Raw genomic sequence first — 13,237 nt, 5'->3', positions numbered from 1 at the left:
TGCCAATACTAAACATACGCAACATATGGATTCCATAATTTGGAAGGTATTAATTTTAAAAGGAATTTTTTTATTAAGATCCCTCTTCCTAACTCAAATTGCCCTAAGATGAACAGATATCTTTAAGTAAATATAAACATTCACTTCAAATATTTGTTTTATCCCATGTAGGTCATTAAGCGGATAAGTAATCACCGGAGGGAGTGATAAAGATGCCCAGGGCAGCTTAGCCCAGTGGTGGCTCAGGCTGGGTGCCCACATGTGCACTGGGAGGGGCAACCCTTAAGAATTTCTTTAGAAGTATAAGTTGTGACTAGGCACTGTAAATTTAATGGGATGAGATTTTAATCTTCAAAGTATTAGCAAATGATAACTCTGAAATGTTAAGGCTTTCATTTCCTCTCCATTTCATAGCTATCAATTTAATTAAACAATAATATTATTCAACTATTGAGTTCTAGAGCAGTGAACTCTGAATAAAAGCAAGCCTAGATACTACGTTGTTAATTTTCATGTTAAGACCATGTTTCCTTTAGAAACTCTTTTTATTTCACATGAAATAGAAATTTCCAGAAACTGTGTTTTCTTTCTCTGCTATTTTTTCCCTTCTGTTTCCCCTCTAAGAGATCCTTACCTTTTGTCACTTGCATGTTATATCTTGAAAGTGTCAGCCTCATTAAATTAATGTCTGATGTGATATTGACATCTTCACGGAATACAATCCTTTTTCATAAAGTGATTTTCCCTGATATATAAAGGATGCTCCCACAGATGCCAAAATAATTTTATTTTTTTTTAGCCATTTTAACAATCGTTTCAATAAAATCTGTACAAGACATTGAGCCAGACACTGTGGGAGTCATAAAGATAAACAGACGTATTTCCTCAGGAAACTGCAGTCTTGAAAAAGAGGCCACATCAGATTATTCTCTTGTGGGGCATAGTGTGAAAAATGACTGTAAAGAGGCACAGAGAGGTGCTGTGAATGCACCAAAGAAGGAGAGATTACTTCTGGATTGATAGACAGGGAGAACTTCCTGGAAAAAAAAGTCTTGATAAAGAGTGGGGAAAGTCTGGCAAAATCAATGGCAGGAACAGGTATTCAGGGTAGCAAGGAACTACAAGCAAAGCTGCTAGGGCAGGGATGCAGGGTGCACTTGGGGGTCGCAGCTGGAGATGGAGATGAGGCAGGAAAGGAGGTCAGGTCCCCCAGTCAGCATGATAAACACCATGGTCAGGAGGTTAGACTTTATTCTGGGATAATGGACAAGCATTGTCTCACTCAAGGCTTTGGAACGAAGGAAATGACATGATCAGAGTAAAATTCAATGCAATTCGGCAAAATGTATTGAGTAGCTACAATGCACCCAGCCCTGTACTTAGTGTAGTGCATTCAGAGACACATTCTTAGTGCTGCCTTCAATGTCCCTGGAGTCTAGTGGGGGGATGGATATACAAACAGATAATGTCAACAAAGTATAGTATATTGAGCTCTGTTAAACCAGCGGGAGGCCACTGGCCTGAGGTTCTCTCCCTATTTTGAGTTCCTACTTAACAAACTGAAACCTAACTTAGGAGTATATTTTTTGTAACAGATAGTTGGGTTTCAGCCAATCACAAACAGCTGAGCTTCAGCCAATCACAGGCACCCAACCGATCCAACCACACCCAAATAAGGCAAATACCTAACTTAGGTAGCCAACAGATAATGTGTTTACTTTGCTTCTGTGTTTCGCCTATAAAAGCTTGCTACCCATGCTGCTGGATGGAGCTCTCTCAACCTCTTCTGGTTCTGATTTCTACCCAATTCAGGCATCATTCTTTGCTCAAATGAACTCTGTTAAATTTAATTTGCCTAAAATGTTTATTTTAACAGCTCAAATAGATGTATCTAAAGGAGGCTGTGAGGACCCACAGAAAGTAATCTGGGGACTAAGGGAGAAGTTGGTGCCTAACTTGAGTCTTGCAAGGACAGAAAAGAGTTACTTGAATGAAGAGAAGAGAGAAGGATATTCCAGTTTAAGAGTATATTGTGAGAAAAATCACAGAACATCAAATAATACTGGATGTGTAAAGAAAGACAGCAGCTCCATTCTACTAGTAGGCTCAGTGTAAGGCAGAGAGAGGGGAGTGAGGGAGAAGAGAAGATGAGGGGCAGGGACTAGCTTTGGAAACTTCACTCAGGATGGAGGTACAGAAACCAGGAGACTATTATAGAGGTCAAGTCCCACAGGTGTTACATTAAGGAGGCACACCTCAAACAGAAATTTCAGATTTTTCATGGGACTCTCACTTAAAGGGGTTCGAGTATATATTTTGCCAGGCAACTCTTATTAATACTTCAAATTATTTCCTAATCTTCAGCATCCTCAGAACTCTCATCTCTTATTCCAGAAGAACCCTCACCCCATCTTCAGTGTTCCATTCCTACCACCCTGGTTTTTTAATCCCCTTTCTCTTCTCTGCCCCTCCAGCAGATCACATTCACCCTGTGAGTGATATACTTTTGCTCTGTTTAGTTTTCTGCACCCACTCCAAATCTCTACACACAGATTTTTATCCTCTCTCTTCTCTGCCAATAGGGCTTGATGGCGTCAGAGCAAGTGGACTACTTTGCAACGGGGAGTGAGGTTGTGGGAGGCTCTGAATTCACTCACAAATGTTAACAATTTGGGGACAGTTACAATAATTAAAATATAAGACGATCAGAAAGAGCTAGAGAGGTGGCAGTATAATGGAATAGAAGACATGAAAGTGAGATAACTTGTACAAACATACTCAGGGCCTGACAACTAACCAAAGTAGGACAGAGGCAGAGAGAGGTAGGATTTTAAAACTGCTTTGTAGTTTGAATCTAGAAAAAAAACCAGTAGTGTGATATTATCCACCATGGCTGGGGGATACGAATAGAGAAACGTATTTAAGAGATAATAACAGAAGATGATAAACTTGGCTTTGTATATGCTTAGCCTGAGGTGTCAGCAAGATATTCAGGTCGTATTTAAGAACTAGAGTACTTCAATCTGATGCCATATACCAGCCATCTCTAAACCTGGATGTTACAAATCACCATTCATAATCAAACTCTTCTGGAAAAATGACAGACAACAGCCTGTTCTTGGAGATTGTTTGTACATGGATAACTCTTGCAGGAAATAAACCCATTTAACTTTGCTTCCAACACTCTTTCCTAACTTTTGTTGTTTATTATTTTTTTTTTTTTCAGAATACCTCTTAGTATCCTATGGAATGTTTTTTTCAGGGACAATGTTCTGAGAAATGCTCATTAAAACACTACGGATCTCTAATCAGGGGAGGCTTAAGATAGAAGGAACTTGCTGTGGGAGAAGGCAGTTTGTTTGCATGGGAGTGAGAGTTGAAGCATTATGAACTGCTGAATCACCAAAAGTGAACAGAAAGAGAAAAGGAGGTTGGAGATAGAGCCTTGATAAACACCATTTGATACCTCAAATGGCACATAGAGAATATAATTTGGAGAGACAGCAAGTTGTAATAGCAAAATCATGGGTTTCAGAGTGTGACGAGTGATCTAATCTTTTTAAGATTCCATTTTCTTTCTGAAAATTAATGACTACCTTGTTGGCTTGTGTTGAGACTTAAAATAGATACGTGAAATATCTTCCACATAGAAAATACATAATCCACTTTCAATAAATACTATTGTTAATACTGTTTTCATTTAAGTTTTTCTTGACATATTGAAGCAAAACCTTGATGAATACACTGCTATATTGAAACCTGAATGTTGGACAATTACATATGAGAAATCTCAGTCATTGGTATCAATGCCCTAATACAGGGAAGCAATCCTAGTTCAGACAAGCCTCAAGTAGTAACAGCATGGTACAGGAATAGCAACCATAGTAACTAGTCAATTAAAGGAGACACCATAGGAATTTCTCTAAGGCACCAGGAGCTATGATTTTTTCATCTGTTTTTCACAAAGAGATGCTGGAAGCTAATATCTGAGGCTTAGTGAATACATTTGCCCTCCATATAAACTCTTGAGCTAAAAGCCCCTTCCATGTGAATGACTGTGGGTATCAAATTGTCATGACGGAACATCCTCTGACAATAGTCATTATCTGGCACCCTCAGGGGGAGACCAGGGGAAAGGCATCTGCAACAAAATACTGGTTAATGAGACATATTTCTGTCTAAATGTGTCACAGTGCTACAAATGCAAGCCTTAGTCATTTTCAATATTGGATAATTGAGCATACAAGCCCCAAAAAGATTCTGAATTTAGAGTTACAAGCTCTGCTAACTGCCACAGCAGATTAGCTTTTCTCTTCTCCAGCCCAAAAATGGGGACAATTACCAATATTTTACCCAAGTCAGTTCATTCCAAACCCCAAAGGAATTGTCACCAGAATGTATTATCTTGCAGTCTTTTGGAGGGCAACCTCATAGGTCTCAGGTCTATCTGAGGAACCTGGTGTAGTTAAGGTTGGTCATTAACGTGATTGGTCAGCGTCTTTAATCAAGAAATCATTCCATAGCAGCCAAGATGTGGATGAAAAAGATGTCCAAAAGGATGGCAATCAAGTCTTTGAGGAGATGTCTAAGGCATTTGTTGTTCAGATCCTTGGGAAGGAATAGTGTCAGGGTGACAGATTTATGGTCACAGACACACAGGGCATGGTGGCAGGAGATGCTCACATGTTCTCTGAGCAAACATAGGCTAGTGTGTAAATGAAATTTGCCATAGAAATTCATGGAGTCTGTCTCAGGTGAGTACTTGCAGGAGAAAATGGGCAACTATGCACTCTGATTGGTTTATATAGTCACTTGCCTAAAATCACAAGGCTGGGGCAGAGTGAATATATATATTTATACGTAAACATAATATATATTATAATATATATTAAATATATGTAATATATATATGTATGTATAAAAAACGACGTTACTTAACGTGTGTCCTGAAGACTGGCAGCATCAGCATTGTCTGAATCTAGAATCATCCAAAAGTGCAAATTCCCAGGCCCCACCCTAGGCGTGCGGGAAACAGAATCTGAGTAATTTGTTTTAAGAAGCTATCAGGTGATTCTTACATACAGTAAAGTTTAAGAAGCACTTCTCTAGACCTTTATCTGATGGGTCAATAATTACCACATCTCTCCACTTCCACCTACTCACCCAACTAGGCTGGCTTCTTCATCTTTCTGCCCTGCAGTTCTCTTCTCATGATAACACCTGATTAGGCCATCTGATTATATATAAGAGCTCAGTTTGGAATTTTTGTCGTCCACAAAAATCAGAATTTTAGGTATGAAAAGCTGTGTAGACTCAGTAGAACTACTCATTTTTAGCCTTGTGATTTGGTTTGCACCAGGCAAAACTCATTTATAACTTCTTTCCAGTTTCTGTTCATTTCCAAGCTAACAATGACGTAAATAAAGGGATGAAAAAAGGAGGCAAACACTTACCTGGGCTGTAAGTTGCTCCTGGGAAGCTTTTACTTCAGCTTGCAATTTCTGGATGCACTGAAAAGGAGACAAGTTTAGAAACTAAGTGTGTAACGCTTTCTTTTACATACTCAACCTATTGCAGACATAAATGTGTATCAGTTTTCAAATCTTGTGAATGGCAGCATTATTTCAGCTACAGGTTTTGAAAATCGTCATTGGAGAAATCATCCCACCATTCCTATTTCTCTTCCATTTTATGAAAGAGTCCAAAATAAAAACACACAAATATATTAAGAACTAGGATATGCCTGAGTAAGATAATGTTAGCTTGACATGCTATGGTTAATGCAAATGCCCCTATATCATATATATATGATATGTATATCATATATATTGCATATATATATACATATATATATATGCCTTCACATGAGAGTGTATTCATATATTCCAAGAGCAGATGCAAACCCTTTGGACTTAACAAGAGCTAAATTTATATAATGATATATATTTTAACACTCAGATATTCAGAGATTAATCATTTCTTATAAAGTAATTGATTAAGAAACATATACCAAATGTTATGATCCTCTTGTTTTACTGCACAGAAAGAAACACTCCAACGTTGACAACTAAGAGAAATTTGTGCAGTCAATACCATTTATAAAATAAATAGAATATTCAGCTAATATTATTCAAAAGGATACATATCAAACAAACTTTAAAACTACTACTACCAAAATAAATTTTATGTCAATATTCATCAGGGAATAAAATTACTTTTAGCAAATACAAATATTGTTATTTACCATTGTGAACTTAAAAATATGAACTTTTAATCCAGACTGAAATGGTTTTCCAGGATTATCAGTTCATATAAAATTAGGTAACTATTAAAATAAAGATGACGTTGTTCTACAACATACCTGGTTTTTCACAAGAACCATTTTTTCATATGGTTCCCCACTGGCTTCCTTGTGGTCCACAGCCTCCAGTTTTTCCTCCAGCCGGGATACTTGTTCAAGCAGTTTTGACTTTGTTCCTTCAGAGACTGAAAGCTAAAGATATTTTCTTTATAAGAGTATGTAAGTACAGTGATGTTTTAAAAATTCAACTTAGAAATAATTTATTTTCCACCAGTATCTATTAAATATGAAAACAGCTTCTGGAGCATTCCTCATAAATGATAAATTAGCATAGAGAAAGAAGGAAAAAATTGATTTTATTTATTGTTTATAACTAAGATCTTTCTGAACAAGAGATGAAATCACCGAGTTACAACGGAGAATATAGAAATACTAGAAATAGTGAAATTTCTAGTGCAAAGATCTCAACACTCATCTTTACTGGGTTTCAAGATTGCACTTTATTTGTACAGCTGAATTTGAAACTTGTATTGTGATTTATATATGGTCCTTGAAACTTAACTCTTAGGCGGCTACAGCTATCTAGAAAGAGTGGGAGTTCTGACTCTCCTGAATGTTCGCCACAGAAGCGGCAGGGTGCATGGAACTGGGGTATATGCAGGAATTTCAAGTTAAAATCTGATCAAAGGCAGATCTATGCTAAGCCACAACCAAAAAATTCCTAGCAATGACTTTGTCTTTGTTTGACTGTTTGTAGATTCCTCTTGAGGAAAGTGGTAGTTTGATAGTCCTTAGTCTCTAATTCCCTTGGAGAGCGCCTGTACTAACTTCTCCTTTCATTCTGACAGCTATTGTGCTTTTTCTGTACAGTTCAGCAACAATCCTGAAAGACTCCCTGGAAAGGGACATACAAGTCTGTATTCACTGCAACTCAACTCCCAGGGTACTCTCTGAAGCATGGATTATCTCTACATTTCTTTTGCATTACTCTGAATGTTGTTGCAAGGCAAGTTGTCTCATCTTGAAAAAACTTAATTGTCCTTAGATTTTTAAAGACAATGTATCAAATGTGGAAGCACGAAGAATTCAGTCTGCCAAGGAAATAAGCATGTTCTCTATACTGGCCCATCATACATACTGGCGTATCATATATACTGTGAGCACATCATACACACCGGCACCAAACTATCCAGCCACACACTCATTCACCGGACAAATGTTTGTTCAGTTGCCCCCTCCACAGCCATTGTGTTACGTGCCGCAGATTGAGAAAGTGCAAAATAAGGGTTAGAGGGAACACACATGTTACAAACTGCTGGCCATGCCTTTTGGCTCGTGGTGGCCTTGGAGACCAGAGGTGCTCCTCATGATCACTAACACGTGTTTAACTCCTGAGTCCATGGTGGTTTGGGATTGCAGTCTGGCTTCTCTGCCAACCCTTCTATTTTATTAGAGACACAGTATAGTGTGATGGTTAAAGCCAAGGAGTCTTGTGTCTTTATTCTTTAGGTAAAAAAAAAAAAATCTCAGTTTTGTACAAAAATTAGCCAGGCATGGTGACAGGTGCCTGTAGTCCCAGCTACTAGGGAGGCCGAGGCAGGAGAATCGCTTGAATCCAGGAGGCAGAGGTTGCAGTGAGCCAACATCACACCATTGCACTCCAGCCTGGGGAACAGAGTGAGACTCCGTCTTTAAAAGAAAAAAAAAAAACAAAAAAAACTCAATTTTGCTGTTTGCTATCTGTGTGATCTCAGCAAGTTACTCAACCTACCTGGGCTTGAGTTTTTTAATCTGTAAATAGCGATGGGGATGAAAAGAATACTACTTATCTCATGGGTTGCTTTTAAGGATTACATGAGTTTAAACAACAGAAACATTTAGAACAATACCTGGAACATATCAAGCACCTAGCAGCTCTTATTATAATTATTCTTCTGCCTCTCTAGATCACAGTAGGTGTTTTTCTGGGTTTTATCTAAATATTTATCAATTTTGTGTGTGTGTGTGTGTGTGTGTGTGTGTGTGAGAGAGAGTCTCACCTTGTCACCTAAGTTGGAATGCAATGGCACGATCTCTGCTCACTGCAACCTTCGCCTCTTGGGCTCAGGGGGTCCTCCCACCTCATCCTCCTGAGTAGGTGGGACTACAGGCTCACACCACCATGCCTGGCTAATGCTTTGTATTTTTGAGATGGGTTTTCACCATGTTGCCCAGGCTGGTCTCGACCTCCTGAGCTCAAGTGATCTGCCCGCCTCGGCCTCCCAGAGTACTAGGGTTACAGGTGTAAGCCACTGTGCCCAGCCTATTTATCAAATTGTAAAACAAAAACAAAATATCTGAAGACATCATAATCTTTATGAGCTGCATACCCTGAACTCAAACCATATTTGATTTGTTCATTTCCTATAACCACTCTAATGTTCAGAGAAATCTCCCTCTATGTCTGGAATTATTTTTTTCTCATGTATAGTCTCTCTCAGTCGGGTCCATTTTATTCCCATATTCTGTTTGTTACGTGATCCATCGTTACCATTTTATTGTCTTTCTTTTAACTCTAGCTTCTATTGTTTGAAAGCCTCTATTTGTTCACTCAAAAGACATCATTTATTCACTCATTTGTTAAAGAAATAAGTTGGACATTTATTATATGTAAGAATTTGTAGATTAAAAAATGAAAACAATGTCGTTCATATCCTCAAAAAACTCATACTTTAGCCAGAAAGTCAGATCATTTAAAAATAGCTATTATATAATGCAAAACTATATAGGTGAATAAATAATATTAATAGTAGTTAACATTTCTTGGGTACTTACTACATGTCAGACAGTCTGCAGAGCCTTTTGTTTTCAAATTTATTTTAGTATCTCAATTTATCTTCAAAACATCCTAAAGGTTCATTCTATTATAGCTCCCATTTTGCAGATAAAGAAGTTGAGTTTCAACAAAATTATATGACTTATCAAAGGATATAGCAAGTAAATTCTGGAATTCAACTTTTTAGTAGTGGACATCAGATTTGACTCCCTACACTCAAATTTGACCCCAGCTCCAAAATAGGCCCTGGTTATCATGACAATTCTATCCTCTTTGCTGTTGATTGGTTCAGGAATCAAAGCATAAACTAATCATAGCTTGGCTTTCCTGTAGCAACAGTTATCGTATAAGGAGATGTGACCTAATTTGGGTTACTCACACTGCACAGAATTGGAGAGTGATTTGGAGAAGCACCCTCTGTCACCGACCAGACGCGAATGCTACTACAGCCATCCTACAGACATCAGGAAACCAGGCATACTCAGAAAGGAAGAGTAAACAACAGAAAAATCTTAGGTTCTTGATGACATTATTGAAGTGCTTTATTAACCAGTCTTGAAGCACACCCTACCCTGCAACTTGCACTTAGTGAGTCAATAAATTCCTTTATTGTTTAAGGAGTTGAGTTTTCTATTACCTGTTGCCAAAAGTATTCTACGGATATGCTGTTTGGTATCAAGATTCCATGTTCTTGACCACGAGTAAGAAAAGTTTATGAAAAACAGCAGAAACTAACATATGTTTGGTAGATATAGTATACTAGGCATTCTGCTGGGTGCTACTTATATAAATGTTACCTTACGTCATTGCTCAAAACCCTATCAGCAATTTTCTTTATATTTTTGTTATCATCATCAAAAAGATTGAGAAACTAAACGCTTTAGTGGTGAATTAACTTGTGTAAGATTCCAAAGCTAATAAGAAGAGGTTAGATTTTGGCCCTCATTTGTCTGCCTCCATTCCTGGTTTTATATCATATCCAAATCCTAACTCAGACTGCCTGTCACAATGAGGCCTGTGATGTTTTTTTTCCTTACCATATGGACTTCAGCAATATTTCTCAGGATCTTAATTTATATACTTACAGGAATTTTTTTCTAATATCTTAGAATTCTCTCTAACCCACCATCTTGCTTCCTTTTATACAGACACTAACCCCTTATTTCCTCTCCTTTTGTAATAAGTTTCTTACTGAATATCTCTTTAACTCAGATATATTTAGCTCAGGTTCAGCTTAATTCTAAGAAATGTTGACTTAGAATCAGGATACCTAATGCTTTAGTCTTAATTCCACAACTCACTGACTCTATAACCTTGGTGCCTATAATAGGATTTTTAAAATAATTTCAACTTTTTTTTTTAGATTCAGAAAGTGTATGTACATATTTGTTACATGGGTGTATTGCATGATGCTGAGGTTTGGGGTATGAATGGTTCCATCATCCAGGTAGTGAGCATAGTACCCAACAGGTAGTTTTTCAGCCCTTGGTCCTCTTCCTCACCTCCCACCTCTAGTAGTCCCCAGTGCCTTTTGGTCCCATCTTCGTGTCCATGTGTACCCAGTGCTGAGCTCCCACTTATAAGTGAGAACATGCAGTGTTTGTTTTTCTCTTTCTGTATTAATTTGCTTAGGGTAATGGCCTCCAGCTGCATCCGTGATGATGATTTCATTCTTTTTATGGCTGTGTAGTATTCCAGGTGTATTTGCACAACATTTTCTTTATTCAATCCACTGTTGATGGGCACCTAGGTTGATTCGATGTCTTGTTATTGTGAGTAGTGCTGCGATGAAGTTAATATGTCTTTTTGGTAGAACAATTTATTTTCCTTTGAGTATACACCCAGTAATCAGATTGGTGGGTTAAATGATAGTTTTATTTTAATTCTTTGAAAAAATCTTCAAACTGCTTTCTAAATTAGTGGCTGAACTAATTTACATTCCTACCAACATTGTACAAGTGTTCCCTTTTCTCAGCAGCTTCGCCACCACTTGTTATTGTCTTTTTAATAATGGCCACTCTGACTTGTGCGAGATGGTACCACATTGTGGTTTTGATTTGTGTTTCTCTGATGATTAGTGATGTGGGGCGCTTTTTCATACGTTTGTTGGCTGCTGCATATCTTCTTTTGAGAAGTGTCTGTTCATGTCCTTTGCCCACTTTTTAATTTTTTTAATTTTTCACTTATTGAAATGTTTAAGTTTCTTGTAGATTCTGAATATTAGACCTACGTTAAATGCATAGTTTGAAGATTTATTCTCCTACCCTGTAGGTCATCTGTTTACATTGTTAATAGTTTCTTTTGTGGTACAGAAGCTCTTTAGCTTAATTAGGACCCACTTTTCAATTTCTGTTGTTGTTGCAGTTGTTTTTGAGAGCTTAGTCATAAATTCTTTCCCAAGGCCAATGTCCAGAATGGTACTTCCTAGGCTTTCTTCTAGGATTCTTATAGTTTGAGGTTGAACATTTAAATCTTTAATCCATCTTGAGTTAGTTTTTGTGTACTGTGAAAGAAAGGGGTGCAGTTTTATTCTTTTGAATAATAGGACTTTACTATGCTACCTTGTTGTATCTTAGTAGGATAGTTATCCAGTCATATATGTTCAGATTAGGTTGCAAATTCCCCAGAAGGATGGATGAGGAATTCTGTCAAAATGTATAATAAGATACAGTCTAATTGGCCAGGAGCAATCTTTGCTAAGATTATTCCATTTATTAACTTTTAAACTGTGAGTCTTAATTCTCATATGTAACATCACTTCACAAAAGCAAGATAAAGGGATGTTATTTTTTCCTCCTTACACAGACAAGTTGTAGCAAGAACTAATAATTTACTATTGGATTCTATTATATAATGGTGAAATTGTTTATCAACATAGGACAATTGATATACCCCATCCCCACTGCAAATGGCCTATCAAACACACCTGATAATCCAGAAGGAAAAAGGAGAAATGAGACTGAAATAAGTTACACATCTGAGATTTTTTTTAAAAAATTTAAGCTCTGTGAAAAAGATTGTGCTCTACTGCTTAATCACAAGATGTTAGCTGCCATCTTAAATTTACTTCATTGTCTTGATAGGGGTTTTAAAGCTTTTTAAAGTATAATTCTCAATTTGGGATTCACTTAGGCATTCTGCCTAAACTCACATTTAATTATGGGATAGGAAACAAGGTATCAACATAAATAAGGAAATTCAAGTTAACAACTGCAAGATATCAGAGTTGAATTTTTTAAATTCTGAGAAACTTGGGCATAACTTCCTTTTTATTGCTTTTTAAATGTTTGTTTATTAATAAAAACTTCTTGTTTTTAGAGACTACCTTTCTTGAAAGAGCATAGAAAAAGAAAGCTCAGCCTAATTTAGTTTCATGTATTTGCTTACAAAAAAGAAAGTAGAAATGCATCCATTCTTTAAATGACCAATTTCTATATATTGTAATTAGCCACCTTTGCTGAAATATATAGTTTACATGATGTTGGGAAGCTAATATTCTACATATGATACCTTGTGAAGACCAGGACTCTGTTCCCTCCACCCGTGGTCCTAACAAGTTTGGAAGGAGGAGATCATTTAAACAGAATGAACAACATTCATCTGAAAAATTGTGTACAGCGAGGTAACAATTGTCACATATAAATTTGAAGCTCTGCAAATCTACTCAGAAAATTCAACTTTCAATATTTACTCCACTGTCCAATAAAAGAACACTATAAAGTTATTGCAATATATTAAAAGTCAAAGGAAGATAAACTATATCTATTGTACCATATTGTTGCAGTCAAGAAAGGGTACTGATATATTTTGGAATTATATTTAAGTAACACTTAATAAAATGATTTGCACATCACAGCAGATGACAAAATAAGTTCTAGGAATTGGTCCTTTCACAAAAATAATTACTGAACTGGCAAGAACTGTCAGAATCAATTATTTCAGAACTCTGGAGTGTAGCAGGACTCTTTCAGCTTCCAGAGAAATGCTTGATGAAGAAAGATACTGGAATACAAGGAAATTCCTGTCAGGTCACTGGCTGCAGAAATATTGGAATAGAGACTTCAGTGACCATACATGATAAGGAATATAGTCTTTGCAACATTAGTTGAAAAAGTCATTGA

At 37.0% G+C, this 13,237-nt stretch overlaps 1 protein-coding gene across 1 annotated transcript in view; it reads right to left on the bottom strand.

The window, feature by feature from the left end:
- CCDC192 (coiled-coil domain containing 192) overlaps window positions 1–13,237 on the bottom strand; it is a 309,467-nt gene that overhangs the window by 148,768 nt on the left and 147,462 nt on the right. The window contains exons 4-5 of the mRNA XM_065546710.1: window positions 6,362–6,493; window positions 5,454–5,510 (exon numbers count right to left, since the gene is read on the bottom strand). Coding sequence (XP_065402782.1) covers window positions 5,454–5,510; window positions 6,362–6,493 — 189 coding nt within the window. The remainder of the gene's footprint in view (window positions 1–5,453; window positions 5,511–6,361; window positions 6,494–13,237) is intronic.

This window comes from Macaca fascicularis, chromosome 6 (assembly GCF_037993035.2).
Source record: "Macaca fascicularis isolate 582-1 chromosome 6, T2T-MFA8v1.1".
Classification (NCBI taxonomy): Eukaryota; Metazoa; Chordata; class Mammalia; order Primates; family Cercopithecidae; genus Macaca; species Macaca fascicularis.
Note: the sequence above shows the minus strand (reverse complement) of the source record. Positions and strands in the feature narration are given on the sequence as shown.